At 42.1% G+C, this 25,232-nt stretch overlaps 1 protein-coding gene across 3 annotated transcripts in view; it reads left to right on the plus strand.

Moving 5' to 3' along the window:
* Positions 1 to 378: 378 nt before the first annotated feature.
* Positions 379 to 25,232, plus strand: part of ABLIM1 (actin binding LIM protein 1) — a 294,975-nt gene continuing 270,121 nt past the window's right edge. For 2 of the 3 annotated variants that reach the window (XM_080823250.1, XM_080823252.1), the window contains exon 1: positions 391 to 654. In XM_080823250.1, the coding sequence (XP_080679376.1) occupies positions 642 to 654 (13 nt within the window). In that variant the 5' untranslated portion in view covers positions 391 to 641. Of the gene's footprint in view, positions 655 to 25,232 lie in introns of all 3 variants that reach the window. The other variant, XM_080823245.1, reaches the window with a different exon arrangement.

Here is a 25,232-nt window from a genome sequence, read left to right on the forward strand (position 1 = left end):
ACCGCGGAGCGTGAGCTACCCGAGGCCTTCTTCCCACTGAGGTCCAAGCCCCCTGAGGCAGTCGTGGTCATCCTCGGTGGTCAAGGGCATTACTTAGGGGAGGGAGCAGAACGGCTCCTGCTTGCTTGCTTTCTCCGGGACCAAAGCAGGAGGCTGGAAAGCCACTAATAATAGCACCAATATTATTAATAATTATTTTAAATTAAGAATCCCAGTCGGGGGAGGGGAGGACGCAGACCCTTACCGCACGCCCCACCTCGCTCGGGGACAAAAGCCCCGCCTGGCGCGGCAGCGGAGCGGGCGGCACGTCCCCAGCGGCCGCTGGACAGGGTGGGCCCGGCCGGGGCGGGGGAGGCGGGGGAGGCCGGAGAGGCGGGCCCCGCCTAGCGCGGGCCGCGGGCTGTCAGCGTTGCCGCGCCCAGCGGCGGGTCCCCGCGGTCGCAGCGTCCCCGCCTGCCTGCCGCGCTGCGCCCAGCGGGCGGCCAGGTGTCCTGCGGGCGGCGTCCCCGCGCTGCCAGCCGCCTCCCCACGGCGGACGGCGGGCGCGTGTGCGCTGGTGTGCGTTTCGGAGATATTTTCCTCCCCACGCCCTGCCGGGTTTCTCCGCTGCCCTCTCCGCTTCGGCTCCTTCTGCCTGAACCATGTCCGCAAGAGGTGAGTGGGGACCAGGTGGGCACCGTCCCTCGACCCCGTGCCAGGCCCCGCGGGGCAGGGCGCAGACCAGGGCGGGCCGGGCAGGTGCGGAAGGGCGAGGGGCGGTGGGAGCCGCGCTGGCCCCAACCCGGCCTGAAACTTTGGCAGGGGATCCCTGGGCTCTGGGTGGCTGGGGGAGGTAGAAGGAAGCCCTCGCCCTTGACCTTGATCCCCGGATGTGGGCGAAACCTGAGGGCCAAGGCCGGTGCCTGGCTCACCTGTGCAAGCCTGACGGCTGGGCTGGGAGGGCGTGGGGGATGGGCTTCCCGTTGCGCGTCCTGCTGAGGAGCCGCCTGAAGGGCTGTCCAGGAGAGAGGAAGAGGTATTTTTTTCCTCCTTCTTGTTACCATTTTGCAGCTTGGTTATGGAAGGAATCCAGGGCTTGATGCAGTAGGATTTAAAGCTGCAGTGCTTATCCCCATTAAAAAAAGTAAATTCCCTCACCTCTACTCCTCTTAGCATTAATCTTCATTCCCCCACCCATTTTCTTTCTGGAGTGAAACAATTACTGCAGGTAAAACTGGGTGAAAGTAAAAAAAAAAAAAAAAAAATTCCAAATTGCTTTTCAGGCAAGAGTGAAGGGAATGTATTTCTTGCCATCTGGAGCCAGTGGTGATGCTGGGGAGAGTGGGTTAGTCATAGCTCAGTGGCTGCTACTATGAGAGAAATATTAAAGAGATCAAGTCATTGTGCAGTTTGCTAGCAATTAAAATGAGCGACTTGGTTGCTTTGCCATAAGTGTTTAAGGAAAATATTGATTATCTTTAGAAAGAGTATTTGCAAAGCAGTAAGTACCACCCCTTTTGATACCCTAAAACTTGTAAGAGGAGTTGCAGAGTTGTTTTGGTGTCTTTTTTTTTTTTTCTCTGAAGGGTTAACCCTGCTTTTGGAGTGGGGCAGTTAAGGAATTTAATAACATCTGTTGGATAATTTAGTGCTGCTTTCCAGGGTTCATTCTGGGGCATGTAATGAATAGACTAATTTCTTATGTTTAGATTTCTTTTGAAGGAAACCGGTCTTTGTTGATATGGCAATATGGTTGATTGGTTCCATACCTGGAAATGGGGTGGTAAGGGCTAAGTGGAGTGACAGAATGTACATTTGTAAATACTGGGCTCCAGAGCTGACATGAGGCCCCAAGATACTACCTGCCTGATGTTGCCTAATGATTTGTGATTAAAGAAAGAAAAAAGAGGGTGGAACAGATATGATTATAGGGGTCTGGGTGTGTGTATGGGATCATCCAAGCGACTCCAGCTGTACAATCCCTGAACTGCATTCTAGCACAGAGGCTTTTGGTCCTGATCTCTGTTCTGAGTACGACAAGGCATATGGTTAGAATATCTCTCATAGATTGTAAAGCTGTCTATGGTCAGAGTCCACTTCTAGCCCAACTTGACATCACCCAGACCACTTAGTACAGTACCTTGCACTGTAGCACCCTCATAACTACTGGGAACCTGCTATGTCCTAGGAAGCATCAAGTTCATTAAGAAACCAATTCCCTTCCCCCTCACCCCCACAGATATCCCTGGAAGTTTTGCCTTGTCTCTGGCCCCTTCTATTATGGGGTCTCTGTGCTTTATCTGAGGTTATGAATGAGGACGGCCCCAGGGATTCAGAGAGCTAGACCCCTGGGTTGGGTTCAAATATTTCTCAATATTTCTCAAATATTTCTTCTTGAATCTGGTTTCAAGAAGGAAGATTTGGAGTCAGACATAGACATGTCACTCAGTTGTCTTGTTTTCTCTTCAAACTGTGTTGATAATTTTGCATTTAACAGTTAAAAATCTGACTAATATTGCAGGGACAAAAAACCATGATAATTGGTGTCAGTCATTGCGCACTTATTATGTGTCAGGTACTTTGCATGTATTAAATTATTTAATTTTCACAACTGTCAAGTAGATACTGTTATTACCTCCCCATTTCACAGATGAGGGAACTGAGATATTGAGAGATTGTATAACTTGCCTGCACTCAAATAGTTGGTAAGTGGCAGATCCTGATTTGCATCCAGGTCTGTCTGATTTCTGATCACATCACTTTGTTTTACTGCCTTTTCAAAGTTATTAGTCCTTTGAATATTATAGTAAACATCCCAGACATTGATTTTCCAAGAAGAGAGAGAAAATGCCCTATACATGAGTTTAAAGGAGATGGCATTTGTAAGTATGCATTCATGGGCATTTGGTAAGGACAGAGTGAAGGGAAAAAGACCACTTGATCCTGCTGTTACTAACTTGGGATTTCCACGGTTTCCTCCTACTTCAGTTTAGAGGACCAGAACTTCTTATGTATTACTGACTGAGGATTTTTCTAATGCTTTTACAAAGTGCTTTTATTTTTATGAATTTGTAAAACAAAACCAAAAAAATCCCCACCCACCAACCAATCAACCAATCAACCAAACAAATCCAATTCTAGGTGATTAGCAGAGTACCTAATAGAGGAGCTATTGAATTAAGCTGGTGTGGAAAAATGTCTGCTTGCCATTTATTCTTTTACAAAAGATGTCAAAACTGTGAGCTTTACTGTGGTTTTCTAGTTCAGTATCTGCTCTCACCTATACTCCTGAAAGTAGAGATAAAGTTTCAGGGTCAGAAAGTTAATGTGTCTATTTAAATACCTAATTTATAAATGGAAAGGTCTTTAGACATTTGGAAAGATAAATTTCATTAATCTAAGAAGTGATCTCTGCTTATTTCTAATATCTAGCCTTGTAGGTTATAGTGGGGTAGAAATATTTTTTAAACATTGAAAACTATTGAATTTCATAAGAGAAGTGGTTTTATTAAAAATTTTAGAGAGAAAAAGATCATTCTTTAATTCTGGTCTTTAAGATAGAAACAGGGTCCTAAAATTCAATTCCCTATTCAAACTAACAATAAAAAGTATTCTTTAATTCCTTGATAGGACAAGTTAAGACATTCCCATCTTGTGGTCTTTTAGAATATTTTCTTTCTTTCTTTTTTTTTTTTTCTTTTAGAATATTTTCATCAAAGGCTTTTAATTTGGGGGTGTACTTTTACTACTGAAGGCCTAAATGGAGCCGTCATATCTTGAGTTTTGGGTTGCCAACTAGAGGAAATTACAACACTTTAGAACAGAGTTCCTAAAACTGGGGAGAATAATCTAGATAATCTTTTTAAAATGTTGATTCCTAGGCCTCATTCCAGATCTAGTGGCTCATAAACTCTGAAGACAGAGTCCCCAAATCCATGTACATGAAAAGCTCCCCAGGTAATTCTGAAAACCATTACAGTACAGCCATAAGAATCATCTGGAATAGTTGACATACTGATGTGAGGGCCCTGTTTCAGATTTACTGAGTCAGAATATTCATGGAGAGGCCTGGAAATCTGAATGTTTACTAAGCCCCCAGTGGATTCTTATGTATAGACAGATTTGGCAGCCACTGAATTAGAGCTTGTTTCTTCTAATTCAGGGTTCTGTATCATCCAACAAGTTTTTTTTTTAAAGCTGCTTATGAATTATAAAAGTAATATGTTATAATTCATTAATAATATATTAATGTAATAAAAGTATTTTATATTAGCAAATTAATAGATATACTAAATATTTAAGTTATAAAGTAATATACATTCAAACAGAAATATATAAAGTTAAGAATGAAAATTCCCTATTTTTAACTCTCTTCCTCCCAAATCCTGAGAATTAGGTATGACAAGCAGTACATACTGTGCATACTGCCTGAAAGTTTCCATCTAGTTAGATTTGGTTAAATATAATAAATATTAAATGCCTAGTCTGTACAAGACATGTAACAGTGTACACGTAAGAGATCACTCATGAGCCCACTAGGTTTTCAGAATCTTGAGTCTTGAGAAGAAAGGTGCAGGTGTATGTAGATAGAGACCATTGCTCTGCCAGAGAAAGACCTCGAAGTATGTATGCTATAGAAATGTTATTCTTTGTTTTCAGAACTTCCATAAAACTGGAAGAAATCTGAATGTTCATCCATTGGGAAATGAGTGACTAAGTTATGGTACATCCATATGATGGACTATTATGCAACTATTAGAAAGAATGAGTTAGAGGGGTGCCTGGGTGGCTCAGTGGGTTAAAGCCTCTGCCTTCGGCTCAGGTCATGATCTCAGGGTCCTGGGATCGAGCCCCACGTCGGGCTCTCCGCTCAGTGGGGAGCCTGCTTCCTCCTCTCTCTCTGCCTGCCTCTCTGCCTAGTTGTGATTTCTCTCTGTCAAATAAATAAAATATTTTAAAAAAAAAGTTTTAAAAGAAAGAATGAGTTAGATCCATAATGTGTTTTGTCTGGAGGGATGGCCATGATACATTGTTAAGTGGAAAAAGTCAAGTTTTAGAATAAAGTATATGTACTACATAATCCTGGTTTTGTAAACTCAGAGAAATCCCTATGTGTGCATATGTGTGTGTGCTCTGTAGGCACAGAAAATACCATAGACACCAAGGTTACCTCAAAGGCAAGAGTGAGGAGAGGAGACAGCTGGCTTTTCTTTGAATACATCTTTCTGTTGTTTGCTAACAAGTAGGCATAGCCTTAATAGATTGAGAGAAAAATCTAGTAAAGAAAAAATGTACAGTTCCTCTCATTCAATCATTTTTGTCAAGTCAGGAACATAGGTTTTTATTCATTCATTCAGTATTTATTGCACACCTGTTATGTGCCAGCAGTTGGTGAACAGGACCCAGTATATACTGTCAAGGAGCTCACAATTTTGTGGAAGAGACAAATGCATAAATACTTACTTTAATAGGATATGCTGAGTGCGGAGAGAAAGAGAGAAATAATATGGGATATATAGGGAGAGTATTACGGTGATATGAAAGAGTGGCTGTCAGTACAGCCATGGGGTTAAGGACTATGAGATCTTGAAGAAAACAGACTTGTGTTCTTAAGGAATGAGCCGGATTCTTAGATGAGCCAGATGACAAAGGATAGGACTGAGGGATGGGCCCTTTAGGGAGGGGGCACAGAAAAGAAACAGTAGGATGTGTGTTGACCTGGAAAGCATGTTGGTGCGGAATAGCATGCTCGCCAGCGAGAGGAGAGCCAAATTTCAGCTGAGTCAGGAGTTGGCAGAGGACACTTTGGGGAAAGGCTAAGGATGTAGGGAGTTTTGTTTACCAGGAGCTGTGGTTCCAGACAGCACAATGGAAGGTTGTCAGTGGTGAGAGATGTGCAGTCAGAGGGAAGAAGCACAAGGGAGAAGGGGATGAGAGGGGAGGGGAAATGAACAGGGATGGGAGCTCTTCACTGTTTCCATGAGTCAGACTGCAGGAATGAGAGAGGTGATTGGATGCGATTGGCCTCAAGTGTCCTCACTTTGGCATTGGGGCTTTGCTTGCAGACCATGCTGAGTCCTGGGCCGTATCTGCTGAAGGCAGAGAGGCAGCGAGGGCTGCCGTCAGCTTTCTAGAATAACAGTAAAGCCCTCTGCTGGATAAGGGTCCCTCCACAGTGTTGGGATGTGGGGCGACCGTAAGAATCAGAGCTACATTCTTTTTGCTGACTTCTTCCTGTTCCATGCTTATGGTGGGGCTCAACAAACTTGTCTCTCTTCGTTGGCAAAGGGGGGACTTCCATCCTGTTTCTTCCTTCTCTCTCTTACCTCTTCGTGGAACTCGATGGCTGTTACAACAACCAGTTGCATCACTCAGCCTTTATCAGTTTCTCATGGTGATGCTGTAAAGATTAATGCATAGGGGGCCGTTTATTTGGTGTTATATGGGGACCATTTTCCTGGCCTGTCTTAGCCAAGTTTTTTTCCTCTGAGTTACAGAGCCTCAAGCAGTTTAACAAACTGAAGACAAATAAGATATCTTTGAAAGCCAAGTTTAGCCATTATTAGTTTTGATATGAAAAAAATCAAAAGAGCCACACATTACACTTCTAGCACTTTTCTTGTATTTAGAATAAATGGGTTCTAATTCAATAAGTAGATTTTTTTTAACATAAGAGAAATACTTTTTGACATTAGTATCTTGTAAGTGGGAGAATCATGTTTCAGGAAAGATATTCAGAAGGTCAAATTGTTCCCACATTGTATCTGCAAATAGCATTACCTTTTATTTATTCATTTGTGTTTAGTTTTGAAACCTCAGGTAGAGAAGTTGGAGTTAATCATATTTTCTCAGGTTATGGCTCATTGTCATCATGAGTTCATCTGACTCCTCTCTTATCTTAGCTGCCTATCTATTTATTTATTTTAAACTTTAAAAATTTTTTTTAGTAATCTTTAAGCCCAATGTGGGGCTTAACTCATGACCCTGAGATCAAGAGTTGCATGTTCCTCTGACTGGACCAGTCAAGCGCCTCTCCCATTCCTTTTTTCTGCATAGGCAACTATTCTAAGGCACTTGATATGCATGTCCATGATTTTATAGCAAAACCAATTCTTAGACCAGTTTTTATACTTGAAATTATAAATGTCAAGTTATTTTACGTATGTTCTGTATGTATTATGTCTGTATGTTTCTGAGGATGAGTCAGAGTCTTAAATAACTGATTTTATGAACATGTACCTATTTCTGATCTTGTTTGAAAGTTTACATCACTAAATATCATAGCATGTCTTACTCTGTTAGGGACTAGTTATATCCAATGAAAAAAGGTTAGTCCTCACCTCAGAGGAACATAAACTGAGTTAAGGGTGTGTGTGTGTGTGTGTGTGTGTGTGTGTGTGTGTGTGTGTGTGTGTGTAAAGCTATGTACACAGCTGATTGGAATAGGATATGATAAAGATTTTCATCTAGGACTAATCATGCTAGTATGGGAAGGTTGACTAATTGTAGCTGCCCATCACCAGAACAGCTTTGCTTCACAGAGGAGATGGAAATCTGAGTTGGGCCTTGGAGGGTGATTAGGAATGTGGCAGGCAGAACACGGCAGATGTACTTTCTTTCTAAAAGGAGCAGCACAGGTGGAAGCATGGAGGAGTGAAGGTGCAGGGTGTGTGGGGAAGAAGAAGTCTGGGAAATAACAGGGGGCACAAGATTTGTGGTGGGGAGGGAAGAAGAGCAGAAAGTCAAGGGGATGATGGATGAAACTAGTAAGCCTCTGCATCACAGTCCTTCCCTAAATCGAGAGCTACGAAATGCAGAGAAGGGAAGTGAGAGGTCTGTTCTTGGTAACATTCAGGTAACAACTCCTCCCTGGTTGTGCAACTGCCCACAATACACATTAGAAATGGTATTTTATCACCAAATAATGCTGCAGGAAGTTACATTTTATCCTGACCACAGTTCTCATTGAGGTAGAAATCTTGCCAAAAGCCCCCTGTTGTGTTTCCTTTCATATGGCAGATTAGGCTCTCTGAGCCTTATCCTTAGCTTTGTACTTGACACCACAACATCCCATGCTAAGAATGCTGGCACACAGGAAGGCTGCATACAGAAGAGCCAAACAACATGTTTGTCTATAGCAAAGGGAAGGAGTGAGGCCATTCCCCAGAAGAAGTGTGTGTTCGTCTTTTTTTTTTTTTTTTAAAGATTTTACTTATTTATTTGACAGAGAGAGAGAGATCACAAGTAGGCAGAGAGGCAGACAGAGACTGAAGGGGAAGCAGGCTCCCCGCTGAGCAGAGAGCCTGATGTGGGGCTCGATCCCAGGACCCTGAGATCATGACCTGAGCCGAAGGCAGAGGCTTAACCCACTGAGCCATCCAGGTGCCCCAGAAGTGTGTGTTCTTAACCTGATCCTATTTTTTAAAAATTTTTTAAAAATTTATTTACTTGACAGAGAAATAGAGAAAACTTAAGTAGGCAGAGTGGCAGTCAGAGGGACAAGGAGAAGCTGGCTCTCCTCTGAGCAGGGAACCCGACGCAAGGCTTGCTCCCAGGCCTCCGGGATCATGACTAGAGCTGAAGGCAGACACTTAGCTGACTGAGCCACCCAGGTGCCCCGAACTTGATCCTATTTTTATATGCACCTTACTAGCTCCCTCACTTTGAAGGAAGAACAAAGCAACACTAATTAATAGAGCCCATTAAAATGAAAGATGAAATTTTGTAAAATTTATGGAACATTTCCTTTGAGATGGTAAATTAGTCTTTATCATCTTTTATGGGAGAAATATTTTTTTTTCATGAGCCTATGATTTCAGGTTTATCCTAACTGAATCTATATTAGTATTCATTGATGTAAGTAGTACTAATCACTTGATACAGTTTGACATTCTGTTGCTCCAGTCACAAGATGCTACTCAGTAAGACTTCATATGTACTTCACTTGTGGCTGCCCATTATCTGCTTAATCCCTGGTTTACAGTGTACTTGGATAGAGAAAGAAAAGGAATGTGAATGGTTAGTATTTCACTCTGGTTCAAGTAGCCATCTCTAGCAATAGCATCCTTGCATCCGTCCATGCATCCCATAGACATCCATTAAGGCTTCCTAGAGTTCATAATCATACGCACATCATTGAAAATTCCGCTGTCTGGATTTGTTGTCTTCTGTAGCCCATCTTGTCGACCCATCTTGGAGACAGCATGGCAAAGCTCCTCAGGTACCTGTGACTCTAGCCTATGGAAAGAGCAAGCCCCCCATTTCCTGCTGGCTCCCCTGAGGCACTTCCATGTTTCTCTCTTGTCTTCTCCCATGCAGTTTAGGGTATGCTCTTCGCTGCCTTTGTAAATGCCTCATGGTCTAGAGCACAAATGTCATCCTGTCACGGACAACAGCCTGAGGCCAAAAGCAACTCACATACAAACTGGAGAGGAAACTGTTTTAAGGGTAAAAAAAAGAAAGAGAGAGAGAGGGACAGAGAATGATAGAGGAAGAGAGAGGGAGAATATATGAGACCAATAGAGGGATTAATGTAGCTACAACAAGATTATTAAAACTTGAAAATAGAGAGATTGTATTTGAGTAAAAAAAATAAGTATTTGCTAGTATAAATTAATTATTACATTTATTCTTTATTGAGAAGGGAAGAGAAGCCAATGGGGTTGAAATTAATATTAGTTATAAAAGGATTCCATTTAAGAAAATATATGCTTTCTTCTCTCCTCCTACTCAAGAACAGAAATGTCAACCATTTATCTGTAAATTTCTTGACAGCAAGCAAGAAGACTGTGATGGGCAGTAGTTAATTCTTTTGGTCTTTTGACCTTTCTCACTGATAATCAATCAGATAATATTTATTCAACCTTTCTCCTCAAGTAGCCAGATTTATTCTAATTCTCATCCATTTCCGGGCTGGTGATACTAATGTATTAATTAATGAAGTAATCTAACAAATATCTAATGAACACTCTGGGGTAAGGAAGCATTGTCATGATTTTGGGGTAAAGGGGGTTAGAATTTGTGATTGAATGAGACTGGGGCAATTAGGGGCTGATCAACATTTATTGCTCACATTTAAATATTAAATATATTTTGCATGTGCCATATAAGTAAACAACGGAATTGGGATATTTCTGTCTAGGACAAATGCTAAACCTGATGGGACACTGGATAACAGTTATATAGTGGGGCTATTCCCTGCAAATTGGGACATTGGCTTTCCTAACTAATTGTTTCTAGCCAGAACATGCTTTGGTGGGATTGTATTCCTTTGTCTCAAAAGATACAATTTTGGTCAATTTCTGGTTTCTATTTGTAGTTTTAGCTACAATGTATATTATCAGCATCAAAATTTAAATTAAATCCTGAGCTGGCTATTTCTTCCTGTCAATCTAGTACTTTTCTGGGTTGTTCCCTCTCATGGGAACTTGATATGTTCAGATGTAATTACTACTAGAGACAAACAAAAACATTTAGTGCAAAGTCAAACCCAAATGAATTTTTGGTGTATTTGTGAATTTTGGAGGGGGGGTGTTGGTAATTCACATTATAAATAGAATTTACTTCTATTGGGGTAAATTATCTAGTGCAGGGCTAATGTGGAATGGAAATCTTTAGTATCTTTGGTCCTTCTGCAAACATTTTAGTTACTTTAATTTTTTTTAATTAGAGAGGGGGGAGGTGCAGGGGAGAGGGAGAGAAAGAGCCCAACATGGGCCTTGATCTTATGACCCAGAGATCGTGACTTGAACCAAAATCAAGGGTCAGACACTTAACCTACCGAACCACCCAGGTGCTCCCCACTCTCCCATAGTCATTTTGAATGAATGGTTCTTTTCTTCCAGTTAATGCAGTTTTGAAGCATCTTTAAAATGTTTGATTTACTTGTGGTTATTCTTGGACTCACTACGTACTTGAGGACTCTCTCCAATGTATTGGAGGTGTATTTCCCTAGTACACTGCTTTATTTTATTAGGAAAATTATGTAATATGCATTTACTACTATAAGGAATTTGTCCATATTTTGTTTTATGATAACTGGATGGGCAAGTCCTTATTTAGTAGATGTACATGTAAAATCCTTTGTATTACTGAGCCCACCATTAGAATAAAAAAAAAAAAAACAGGAGTTGTGGGTCAAGCACTCAAAAATTACTTGCTGACTGATTAGAGATCGTATGACTTTGGTCCCGTGTTAGATAACTTTTTTTAGTCTTGTAAGAGGAAATGCTCTACATTAAAAATTATTACTATTTACATTTTAATAAATTAAAGTTCCTTATACAATGTGTTCTTTCTCCAGTCTTATAATACCATTACGTAGAAAATAATATTTTGATGGTATATATGAAACCGTTAGTCAATTCATAGTTTCTCCTAAAGAAAATACCCTGTCATATATTTGGCTTTAGACTGTGTCCAAGGTCTTTACTCATGCTTTTCTTCTCTAGCTTATTGAGAATTCATTTACAAAACACATCTACCACAGGGGAGCCACCAGAGAACTGAATGGTAACAATGCAGGGAAATGAGGACAATGAAGTAAACAGCTATTTCTGGCTTTCAGCTCCAAATAGGAATGAACAGAAGGAGAGGAGTCCCAGAGTCTGGGGGAAGGAGGGAGGAGGGGGAAAGCCATAATTTTTAAATGTTACCAAAAAATGTAGAAAAGAGGTTTAGGTTGGCAATCTCTAATGGCTTCCAAGGAGACTTTTGTTGTTGCTGTTCTGTGTAAAACAAGGGAATCTTTATTTTGATTCATTTAAGCAATTGGGTTAAGTAATGAGCATGAGCATCCGTGATGGTTTAGTTTTCTTACCAGCTCCTTAGTTACTGTTTGTTTTAGGAGAATCTATTCTGTGGCTAGACTTTACAGAAATTGTAGAAATGTAGTTATAAATCCTGTATTTTTGTGTCTAGTCATTCAATAAGTATTTAGTTGAACACCTGCTAAGTGCTCAGGTTGTTCTAGGTATTGGGGTAAGGCAGCCACTTACCAAATAAACATGTAATGTGACAGGTGGTGATAGAGGGCTATAAAGAAAAATAAAGAAGAAGTAGAAGAGAGAATGCGCCTCTGCCTTCGGCTCAGGTCATGATCCCGGGGTCCTGGGATCGAGCCCTGAATCGGGCTCTCTGATCAACGGGGAGCCTGCTTCCCCCTCTCTCTCTGCCTGCCTGTGATCTCTGTCTGTCAAATAAATAAATAAAATCTTTAAAAAAAAAAAAAAAGAAGAGAGAATGCTAGGGAATTAGGGGCAGGGAAGGTGCTGTTTTATTTGGGATGATAGTGGGAGGCCTTTTTGATAAAGTAACATTTGAGCAGGGACCCAAAGGAAATGAGGAGGGTCGTGTAGATGCTGAGAGAGGGTTTTCTAGACAGTGAGACAAACAATGCGAAGGCTTGAGGTCTGTCTTGAGGACCAGCAGGGAGGCCACTGTGGCTGGGTCAGAGAGAACAGGTGAGAGGGAGGAAGATGAGGTTGGGAACAGGAGTGGGATTGTCATCCCTGCAGATTACTCTGAGGTCTCGAGTTTTCCTCAGAGTGAGACTGACTGAGATAGGAGAGCCTTGGGTAGTTCTCAGCAGAGTTGTGACTTGATTTGATGGCGTTTGAAAGGATTGCTTGGTCAACAATGTGGAGGACAGACAGTAGTGAGCAGGAAGACCAGCGAGGAGGCTCCTGTAGTGGTCAGAAAAGAGAAGGTGGTGACTTAGACCAGATGGTAGAAGAGCAGCTGGTACGAAGTCACTGGGTTCTGGAACTATTTCTAAGGAAGTGCTTATGGGACTTGCTGGTGGGTTGGAAGCATGGAGTGCAAGGGAGGGAATTGAAGATGCTTCCTTTTTTCTCTCTTCTTCTTCTTTTTCTTCTCCTCCTCCTCTCCTTCCTTCTCCTCCCCTTCTTCCTCCTCCTCCTCCTCCTCCTTCTCGCACCTGTGAGGATAGCATGTAACTAACTGGGATGGGAAAGAGTGCAGAAGGAGCAGGTTTGCGGAGTGGGGAATCAAGCGCTTTGTTTGGACATTTCAGTTTGAGATATTTCTTAGACATTCTATTATGAAGATATTTATGTCCATTTTACAGATAGAGGACATGAGGCATAGAAGTAGTAACTTGCTTGAGACCATCTAGCTAATAAGTGGTTGTTCCAAGATCTTGTCAATGGTGAGTACACTCTACTCACCATAACACGCCTCTTTATATTAGGCTGAAATATATGCCACAAAAATAGTGTATCTAGGGTCTATTTCTTATTTATTATTTCTCATTATGAGATAGTTTTCTGCATTTTAAAACATGGCTTGTGTGTAAGGAAAAAACCTGTTATATTATTGCAAATTTTACCATTTATCAACATTATCGTTAGCACTACAAAATGCTACTGAAAACATGAAGAAGCATATGGCATTCATTCATTCATTCATTCACTTGATGTAATCACTGAGTGCTTGCTGTGAGCCATGCTTGGGGGGGGGGGTGGGCGTGGGGTGGAGGGTCCTAGTTTCTCTAATTGCAGGGCTCTCTGATGAGGGAAGGTGAGCGACCTGTGTACAGAAGCTGCAAGGGGCCAGTGGTGTGATGGTGGAACATATAAGACGGTGAAGGAGCAGAGAGGAAGGGCGGCAGTCCATCCAGGTGGATGCTGGACCAAGAAACACCTTACAAGCAAGTGATATTGGAATAGGGCCTTGAAAAATGAGTGGAATTTGCAAAATGGAGGAGTGGTAGAGAAGTATTCCAAAACAGGAAACGGCATGTTATTAGAATTTTAAAAATGGTAATTAAGCATGGTAAGCATTAAGAAGAAGACATTTGAAATGAAGTCTAACAAACAGGAATGCTATGAGGAAAATTTAAAAACTACCTTCGGGAACATGACATGTTTAAACCATCAGAGAGAGCTACCGTGCTCCTGGATAACAAAACACCATCTTGTAAAAATGTTCATTTCCCCAAAATCTCTCTATAAAAGAAAGGAAGTCCTGATTAAAGTACTAGCAGACTCTTTTTGTAGAGGTACGGCAAAATGTACTGTTCTTCATTTTGCACAGTGAAATATACGAGATTCTGAAACAGAAGTGTAATTAAGAGAGATTGGCCTAACTGAATATTAAAACGATATGACACTGTAATAATTAACCCAGTTATGTTTGGAGAAAAAAATTGAATGGTGGAAAAATATCAGTGAACACATCTATATGGAATGGAGTTATAGTAAAGTAGCATTTTAAGATCTGTATGAGAAAAGAGATTGTTCCCTAAATAATGTGGGTACAATGCCTGTTTAGAAAAATTCAATGTGGAGCCCTTTCCTGTTCCATATGCACATAAAATTCCTAGTGTATTAAATAATTAAATATAAAATAAATGAAGAAATCGATACCCTGGAAGAAGGCGGATTTATGACATGGGAATGTTAGAGGCTCCTGACCTTTTATACAGAAAAGGAAGCCTTAAAATCATAAAAGGAAAGGTAGATAGATTTAGCTACATAAAAGTAAAAGACTTCTGTGTGGTTAAAAATACCACATTCTTCATTCTGGCTTGCGGTGCTCACAAGACCCCAGCAGAGCTGACTTGAACCCGGCCTCCTGCAGCAGAAAAGTCCAGCCAGCGGGTAACAGGGAGAGAGGCAGAGACAGGCGTGGGATCCCACAGAGGGCCTTTTGGAAAGCTTGGCAAATGCTTTGACAGCGTTATTAGTGTGAGGGATCACCTGAGGGCCTCACTCAAGTTTTACTGTCTGCACAAAGCAGGCTGGACAAGTTCTGAGGATGGCATTCACTTATTCAAGGCAAGAGGTATAGCTGTGGGTAAGGCACAGTCCCAGCCTCAAGAGGCCATGTCAGACCAGGGGCTGATATCCCTCTGTGATTGGAAGGCCATGGTCACGTTCACTCTCTCCTGCCATCTAGAACATTTGCACTCCTTAGGCTGGTCTGGTCTGAGGCCTGAACCCTTTCCAGACAGCTGTGGAAAGGACACTAAGTGGTTGTCTACTTTAAGGTTCATATCAGGCTTCCCTGTGATCCTGGCACACCTTTATCATAGGGAGAGTGGGAGCAGGGTGGGAATGTTCTACTCCTGGAAGGGATGACAAAGGAACGGGGGGATCTGGCCTGAAGTGGCAGATATCGTTTAGCTCAGCCTTTTCTCCCTCCACAGCCGAGCTGTCTGAAAGGGTGAAAGATATTTATTCACTGGTGTTCAGAGCGTTTGCTTTAAGTGAGCCTCTGACTAGTGTTTCTTGAAGATGAGCTTGCCCTGGTCCCCTGCATCCGTTTGATTAAATCAGGATGCCTTGGAGGCATCCTTTTGCCTTGATTTCTCTGCTATTAAACTTAACTGGAATGTGGTGGTATAACTCTGCTTATCCTCCAACAGCTACACACACACCCTCACCCCCCGACTAGACTCTTTCATTTTTGTGTCTGTTATGCTGACACTAACTGTGCAAAGTTGTCTGTAAACTCTGGGGAGCCAAGGACCGGGTGTTACACACATTTTCCCAGATCCTAGCCCACCCAAGAACCTGAAGCTGAGTAGACATTTACTAAGTAAGTTATTGAGAGAATTGAAAGAGGGTTGCCATGCACGCAGCCCACAGCCTGGTGGGAAAAGTTATGCATTTACTAGGACACTAAAATCAATCCATCCAGGGGCGCCTGGGTGGCTCCGTGGGTTAAGCTGCTGCCTTCGGCTCAGGTCATTATCTCAGGGTCCTGGGATCAAGCCCCGCATCGGACTCTCTGCTCAGCGGGGAGCCTGCTTCCCCCCTCTCTCTCTGCCTGCCTCTCTGCCTACTTGTGATCTCTCTCTCTGTCAAATAGATAAATAAAATCTTAAAAAAAAAATCAATCCATCCATTACCTATGACACTTTGATCTTCCTACCTACTTCCTTAAAAATCCACTTTGTCTTTTTGCATAATATATCTTTTTTATTATTTTTTTTAAGATTTTATTTATTTATTTGACAGACAGAGATCACAAGTAGGCACAGAGGCAGGCAGAGAAGAGCGGGGGAAGCAGTTTCTCTGCTGAGCAGAAAGCCCGATGCGGGACTCGATCCCAGGACCCTGGAATCATGACCTGAGCGGAAGGCAGAGGCTTTAACCCACTGAGCCACCCAGGCGCCCCTTATTTTTTTTTTAGTTATTATTTTTTTTAAATTTTTTTCTTTAGATTTTATTTATTTGAGAGAGAGAGAATGAGAGAGAGAGCATGAGAAGGGGGAGGGTCAGAGGGAGAAGCAGACTCCCTGACGAGCAGGGAGCCAGATGCCGGACTCGATCCCAGGACTCCAGGATCATGACCTGAGTCGAAGGCAGTCACTTAACCAACTGAGCCATCCAGGTGCCCTTGCATAATGTATCTTGAGATTGTTCCATATTAGTACATACAGATATAGCTCATTTCTGTGACTGCATAATGTTCAAGCACATGGTTGTTCCTATACCTGATTTAATAGTCCTTTATTGATAGATACTTTGCCTGTTTGCTTTAGTAGGCTATGCTACACTGAACATCTTTGTGCATGTATCTTGTTGAGATTTTTTTTTAGAGCACAGAGGTATTAGACTGTAACTTTTAATGAGGCTTTACTGATAGTTCAGAGAAACTGGAAAGTGAGCGTGGTCCAGGGAAGACCTTAAGTACGCCTCTGTGGTTGACTCACCCTGCGCTCTCTCCTGCACTGCCTCCTGCCTCCCCCCACCCCCCCACTGACTCATTCTCTCTCCATCTAGGAGCACGTTATTTCTTGAGCATTAGAAATTGTTACAGACATTTCCTTCATTTATACCAAGGCACAGATCACTTCTAGCCCTGAGGAAAAAAGGATATTTATTTCTCCTTACTTCATCTAAAGCCAGCCTCATAGCCTCTTATGGGATTAATTTCCCCAGAATGACTGACAGCAAGAAATCAATTGCTTTTAGGATAAGATAATCACGGAATAGTCTGGTGCTGATATATTTCTCAAAGGCTGGATTGTTTATTCTTATTCATGGTTTCTTATTACACTCCATCAAAAAAAATATGAAAATTAATTCTTTTTAAGGTTGACTCCAAATGTGCCCCCTTAAAAATTATCCAAATGGCAGGCCCTCTATAGTAGGCAGTACATTCCCCTGGAAGGACTGGATGATGAAGTGGGAGACTGGAGTTCTTTCTTGAGCTCTGCTCTCCTGCGATGGGATGTGATCATGGGCACAGCATGCATCAGAGCCCCTCTTAGAGCCCCATTCCCTATTCCCTTCTGTTCCCTAGATGACCTCGAAAGACTCTTCCTCTTCCAAGTCCTGAAATCAAAAATGAATTTCCCAATCCAATGACTCAATTTCACTTTGACTCAATTCCTATAATGCTTAACTCTCCGCTGGGGTTTCAGCCCTCAGGAGCAGAGAGACTGGCAGCATCTTAGGGAATGTTACTGGGGCAGGAGGGTTGGGGAAGGGGCCGACTGTCATCATGAGTCAGAGCACTGAAGTTTTAGATTCTGTCACTTTTGCTTTTTGCAAGAGGTGACCCCTAGTTTACCAGAGAGAAGAGCTGCTATAACTTCTGAGAGGTCTGTGATGGGTTGGGTGTCGTCAAGACAACAAAAATAGAAGTTTGTTAGTGAAAGGAGAACATCCTTCCTGAGTTTGGTTGTTGTATACCATTTCAAATGATGATCACAGTATAGTCTGGTCAAGGATCCCAAACATAAAACAGAGAGCCTACTTTGCTCTTAGAAAGGGTCATGTGATGTTCATTGGGTTTGCTGGACGCAGTTATTTGGAGGCATTGATGGATAAGGCTTAACATCAGAATATCCTATCTACCTTATAAAAGATTTTGAATACCGACATTTGTATGGAGCAGAAAGAACCAGCAAAATGTCATCATCTTCTTTTTTTTTCTTTCATGTCTTCTCCTGTTATTTTTGGTACAAATCAAACAAACAAAAAATACCAAAGATGTATTTGGCAAAGAGGAAATGCAAATTTGGGAAATGAGGATTGCGTATTTGAGTGTCTATTCCGAACAGTGCTTGTTTACCTCATACAGCTCCTTGACTTCGCAGCAAAGCATCAGCGCCTGAACATTTCTCTTTCTGGAATAAGAATGAATTTGGTAGTAAAAAAAGAGTCCCCAACAAGCACTTCAGTCTTTGGGATCATCATAGTCAAATTATACATCTTTCTCAATTACAAAAAGGAAGCATTAGTGGATAAGTAAGGGAAAGAAGGCTCTTACACACTTATTGGCTATTTTATGGTAAACACGATGATTTCTACTTTTGTATTATTTATGGCAGAAGAAAATATCCCTCATGAAATTGATGTTGGGTTGCTAAATGAAGTCTGTAAAATATGACTTTAATGCCAGTTAAGACACATTTATTTTGAAAAATTATTTTTACTATCTTATTGACTAGGTCGTAAAAAAGGGATGACGTTTAGTGGAAACATATTTCATGAACAGAATGCCAGAAGAAAGATATTTTATTGGGAATTGTTGTCACATATAATATACTTCTGAAATTTAGCCGAATCCTTCTGGAGGTCATGAATATCAAGGACATGAACTATGGCTAAAGGGATGTGCTCTGCCTTCAGCTTTGTTGAGAATATTATCAACAACATTTTTACGTTCCTAAACTGTCTCTTTTCAAATTTATTTCCTAGCCTTTGGGTTTTGTATTCTGCTTAAACTAGATTATGCATATGTGTGCACTTATCTGGGAAGTGTTTATATTCGCTTCTCTAAAGAAGTTTTGATATTGATTTAATAAGGTTAACAACATCACCAGGCTGGCAGAGCCCCTTTTGGAGATAATTTGTCAGGCTTTATTTGGGGAGCAATATTCATGGATACTGTTATCACCCCAATAGTAGAAACAATATCTTGCTTAAACCTGTCTGCCTAGTCCCCAGTGCGTTCATTCCACAAATATTTATTGAACACCTGCTATTTTGGATGAGTACATGCAGCATTGCAATAAACATTAAAAAAAAAATCCTTGCCAATGGGAACCTACGAGGGAGCATACATCTTAAGTTGTGTTATTTCATTTATGCAAAAATGATATTTATGAAATATAAGTAAGTAAAAATGGGTAGTGAATGTCATAGGGTGGTGAGTGCTCTGGAGAAAATGAAGCAGGACTGGTGGGTGGGGGCAGAGAGGGCAGGATGGGAGATATCAGGAAAGGCTTTGTTGAGAAGACGATGTTCAGACAAAGAGGAGGAAGGGAGTGCAAGCCATGTGAGAATGTGCAGTGAGGGTGTTCGACGTGGAGTGCATGGCCATTGCAGTCCTGAGCAGGAATGTGCTGGGAGTGTTTCAGGCGCAGTGAGGGGGCAGTAGAGAGATGGTGGGGGTTTTGAGGAACTGAGCATATGCTGTCTTGGGACCCACCAGAAGGAGTTTGGCTTTTACGCTGTGTGAGATACAGACCCTTGGAGAATGTTGAGTGGACCAACATACTCAGTTGAAAGTTGACCTGAACTGGGGTGCCTGGATGGTTCAGTCGTTAAGCGTCTGCCTTTGGCTCAGGTCAAGATCCCGGGGTTCTGGGCTCCACCCCTGGGGAGCCTGCTTCTCCCTTTCCCACTGCCTGTGCTTTTGTTCTCTCTCTCTCTGTCAAATAAATGAATAAAATCTTAAAAAATAAACAAACAAACAAGCAAACAAATAAAAACACCGGCCTGAACTGAATGTAACATGAGAGCCCTGAGCTGTGGCTTTCAGCTTGTTTACTTACATTGTCGTTGGCCATCTTTGGGTTTTGTGGTGTGTGTGTCCTTGTGCACGCACACAGAGCCAGCTCAAGCGTGAGGGGTGTAAGCCATGATCGTGAGAGGGATGCCTTCTTTTCTTTTGCCCTCTAGACACCTAATTCCAATCACCTTCCTCCTGCCCTGCCTGTGTGTTGTTTTAATTTGTCAGTAACTGTGTGAATAAAACATAGCTCGGGCTACAGTTACAATTTGTAGCTCACAAACAAAGTGTATATCCTGTATTGCAAATCACTTCCATTGTGGGAACAAGAAAGAAGCAAATATAGCCAAGGGATAATGGGCAGCCATTGCCTAACATTTGGCTTAGAGTCCTTGATATAGTCCAGAAGAATAGCTAGGAGAGGAAGGCAAACCCCTTCCTTCTGTGGTTTCAGAAAGGAAAAGCTGTAAAACTAGATAACCATGCTGTGAAGGGTGTGACTAAGCTTAGAAATCAAGATGTGTGATGATAAATCACTATATTCTCAATATACCCGAGGATTTTGGAATGGCACACCAATGAAATTACTAGGCAGTCTTAATTCTAACAGATGATTTGAGCTAGTGACTAATGCCCTGGGACAGAGATGACATACACGCAGGTGTGACTGCTGTCAAACATCTCAGGCGCCATCCTTGCCTGGTTTTTGGTAGTATGTACCGAGGTGTCTTATTTTGTTTTTTGTTTTTTTAAAGCAAACAGAAAAATCTGGAGGAAACAGATGAATTTATTGGACGTGCATGCACATTGAACAGAGCACGAGATGGGCACGCACTGCAGATAGGACTTCTGAAGGCCTGGGGCTATATTAAAACATGCTCAGATAACATTTTCATTGTTGCCTTTGCATCTGTCTGCATATCTGATGGTAGAAATGTAATTTCAGGATTGAGCCGCATTTCCCCCTCTGGATCACTTTCATATGGATTGCATCTTGTAAGCTGGTCAACCAGAGACAGTAGCTAATTTCATGTCTGTTTACTACTATGTGTGTTTTCTAAGAACTGAAAGATAACAGAGACAAATGATAGCTAAAAATATAGTCAGCCCAGTTCTCCAAACTTAGCTCATGACTTGCACTAAAATGAGAGTTATTCGAGCACAGAGCTTCACATGGTCTATAATTTTTTCCCATTGTTTAGGCATTTCAGCAGTTCAAGTGCGATCTTGTTGTGGTTTCCAGTGTCTAATAAAGCCTACTAAGTGATTAATTTCAGATTAACGCTCTTCCTAAATTTTGAGAATGTGTAAAGAAAGCAATCGGGACGTACGGACAGCAATTATCAGTACCACTCATATCCTCTTTCCACTTCATTCTACGTATCATGGGTGTTAATTTTCTACAACTTGGCCTTGATTGCATGGCTTCCCTCTTTTGGGAAGCCTGACCCCCATCACTTCTTGAATTACCTTTAGATCCGTCCACTGCTCCCTTTCAAGGCTCCCTGGTGATAACTACCAGAACGTTTTAACTTTTTGGAGGGAAGAGATGACTTTATTGGGCATGTCTACACATTGAGCAAAGTAGAGAGACAGGCACACACAGCAGAAAACGACTTCCAGATTAACTAATTTTCTGTAGCTTGATTACATGATTGCATTGGCCTCCTTATTGCCACTTGAATTGCCTTCCGATTCCTCTCACGTGGCATTCAAGGGTCTTCATGACCCGGATAGCCCACTTCACTTTTCTGTCTTTGAAACTGTTGTTTAGGTCAAGCTAGATAGTTCATCTTTTCCGAACACAGCTATGCTTTTGACTCTGTTTCCACCTGGAATGCTCTTTTTTTTCACCAGTTTCTGACAACATGATGACTCCTTTTTTAAGGTCCATTTGATATGCTATGAAGACTTTAATTTTGAGAGATGTCTCCTCTGCTTTTTTGGTCTCCTGAGTAACAGTCTTCCTTATATTATGAAGATGTATGTGCTTGTTTCGATTGTATTCCTTGTACTTGGGAAGGAAACTTTTTTTTTAAGTAGACTCCCCACCCAGCATGGAGCCCATTGTGGGGCTTGAACTCATGACCTGAGCTGAGATAGAGAATTGGACGCTTAACTGACTAAGCCCACCCAGGTGCCCCTTGAAAGGAAACTTTTTTTTAAAAGATTTTATTTATTTATTTATTTATTCATTTCTTCATTTAAGGGGGTTGTAACAGAGGGTCAAGGAGAGGGACAAGCAGACTCCTTGGTGAGCCTGGAGCCCTACACAGGGTTTGATCTCATGACCCTGAGATCATGACCTGAGCTGGAATCAAGAGTCAGACACTTAACCTACTGAGCCACCCAGGTGCCCCTAGAAAGGAAACATTTTTAAAGCTACTATTTCTTGAGTCCTCACAATGTGCCAGGCAAAGAGACATTATAGCACTGTAGTTAAGGCGAGTCCAGAGTCGGACTGACTGGGTTCAAATCCCAGCACTGATGCTTACAGCTGGGTGACCCCAGACAAATGCTCTCCCCTCTCTGTGCCTTTTCCTCATAAATTGCAAGTATCTGATAGGATGTTTGAGAAAATTACATGAATTCCCACCCAAAAAAGGATTTAGGACAATGCTTAGCATATAGTAAACACTCGATTAAGATTAATGATTACTGTTTGCAAGCATCATAATATTTCATCCTAAGAAGAACTCTCTGGGGTTTATATTATCCCCATTTTCAAGGTAAGTGAGAGTAAAGATACAGCCAGTAAGTGGCAGAGACAAGATTTGGACCTTGGTTTGTTTGACTACGCTATGGGTCTTACCCATTTAAAAAATGTTAACATGGTGCTGTGTACCTCAGAGGTGCTTAATAAATATTTCTTGAGTTGAAATTATGGAGCAACAAAGTATATAAAAAAAGAGCACGGGTTTTTGAGTCCAGAGTTTGCCTCTGCCTCCTACCGGCTGTGTGAATTTCAGGTTATACTTAAATTTCCTAGCCTCAGATTCTCCTCCTTTGTCAAAGGTTGGGAATAATATCTACTCCATAGAGTAGGGGAGTGAATGTGCAGATGAAGGGAGATAAGCAGTGTTAACTGCCTAATGTATGAGTTCTTTGCCTCACTTCTATTATTATTATTGCTGTTATTATTAAATTATTATCATTGTATCATTGTCAAGTTAAAAAACCACAAGAGACACAATTCTGATAAGACACGTCAACCCTTCGGAAAAAAAAGTGCTGGTCATTGTGATTCTAGTTATGCCCATGAAACAGTGGCAGGGAGTCTTATGTTGGGGGGATGATTTAGAAGTTTGGGGTGGGGTTAACCAATATCCTCTTTCAAAATGCAGTGACATGGAAAGGTCTTACAAAGGAGTTCCTTTTATCTGATTGTGTTTCTTCTGACTTAGTTCAAAGCAGCCAGCCCTGGGGAGAAAAGGGCTTTCATCTGGAGGAGGAAACATGAAGCAAAAGTAGTTTTTAAGGTACAAGGACAAACCTAAGCAGGAACTCAAGTTGCATCAAGGAGCCGGGCTAACTGAAGACCTCTGTGAGGGATGAGAGATCGTTTAAATCAGAATAGCCCCGGGCCTGGGCCATTAACCTTTAAGTAACATTTGACTGTGACACTGAGCTTCCTTTTCCGTCTGCTATCCTGGGACAGATCCATCTCACAGAAAGAATCTTCTCCCTCTAATAAAGTGTTTGTGATCAAAATCTGCTGCTTTCTAAAAATCCATAAAACATGAAGTTGATCAGCTAATGCCTTAGTCTAGGCTTCAGTTTTATTTCCACTCGACTAAAAAACGGCAGTGGAAGAGTTTGGAGAATATTCTCATCCTCCTCCTTGGAATCCACCCATTTGGTAAAAGTGCCCCTATATTATACCCATGTTCCCGTTTCCTCCGATAGCATCTGATTTAACCTGTCAAGCGCGGACCTTTTTTGAACCAACAGGGTCCGTGTCGCCGTCTGTCCGACGTGCCTACAGGGTTGAAGGTTCATACCCAGGTGAGCCTGGCTCTCTGGGTCTCCGATCTCACCGACTCCATCATGTTGCAGTGCCCAAACTGGGAGGCTGAAGTGCAGTTTATTGAAATGATAAACCCTGCAGTAACGATTTTCACAGGCGCTCATAATTTCCTACTCACTTTTCTTCAGGCGCGGAAAAGAACCCAACCACCTTGCACAGGTGCACGCCTATTTCCTGGGCTCCTGGGCTCCTGGGCTCGTGTAACCCTCCTACTTATCGAGCCAGGGGGGAAATAAGAGGAGCATCAGCACCCCAGACAAATTTCTGAACTGTGATCGTCTTCCCTCCTCTAATATCCTTGATGTATTTTTAGGGACCACTTGAGCTAGAGACCACTAACCTGGTTTAATTCCCTATTCTTTCAACTAAAATTAAGTGACGAATGCAGATTAACAAGAGCATCATAAAAATATCCCAAAGAACAAAAGCAAAAGAGGTCATTTTAAAGGTGGGGTGTCCCTGAATGAAAAAAGCTGAGCATTGGTCAGACACATTCTTACGGGTGGGCGGATCAGGGGGTTGAGGGAGGCATGAGCTCATAATAACGCTAGAGTGACTAGTACTCTTGGTGATACGTAGTGACGCGATGTCACAGCACTCTGAATTTTATGAAGGGGTGAATCAGGGGAACCGATTGTAGAGTACATACGTTCTGTTTTCCCTGCTGCTTTTAGTATAACGTGGACGTTACGGCAAAGAGCATGATTGTTTATCACCTCTTCCCTGCAAAAAGATTCCAAAATCAGAGTCATATTTCTGTATTGGCTCATTTGAGAAAAATGGGAGGTTGTCAAGTAAGATTCCTTCTAGATATAAAATTACATAGGATTTCCAGGTACTCTCCAGACATCTGCAAACCTAGGTTGGTATTTTAGTATGAGAGATGTATAAATGCAAATGCTTGCCCAGTTCCCCCAGGACCCACCAGCCAGTGAGTACCAATGAGCACGTATTTGTGTAAATATCCAGATTGTGTTGACCTGGTGGCCCTCACCTAGAAAACTGGAAGAACCGAGCATTTTCCTCCCCGAATGTCTCTCTCCACCTTTCCTGGCAGAGCGAGGGGGTCTTACATGTGCTGTGAATGAGCTTACTATGTTCTCGTGTAGGCTCCGTCTAGTGTAGGCCACCGCACAGAGTATCCTTCTTAGCCACCACTGACAGAAGGCTCCTGCCACGCCCCGGTCCAGGGGCTTCACACACATTACTTCATCGAGGCATAAATGAATTCTCACAACCGCCTCATGGGATAGGCATTACTGTTTCTGTTTTATAGAGGAAGAACCAGGCTCTGAGATGAAAGATTTACAGGGCTATGAAGTGGCATTTGTCAGAGTCACTCCATTATTGATTCCGCAAATATTTTTAAGGGGAACCCACTTGGTTCTAGGCACTGTTCAGGTGTCGGGCCATAGCCGTGAATGGTGCAGTTCCCCTGTTCCCAGATTTGTAAGCTGATGGGAGGTGGGTGGGGGGGGGGTGGAAATTCCACAAAATTCCACAAGAAGTAGAA

Source organism: Martes martes (genome assembly GCF_963455335.1).
Source record: "Martes martes genome assembly, chromosome: 14".
Lineage (NCBI taxonomy): Eukaryota > Metazoa > Chordata > Mammalia > Carnivora > Mustelidae > Martes > Martes martes.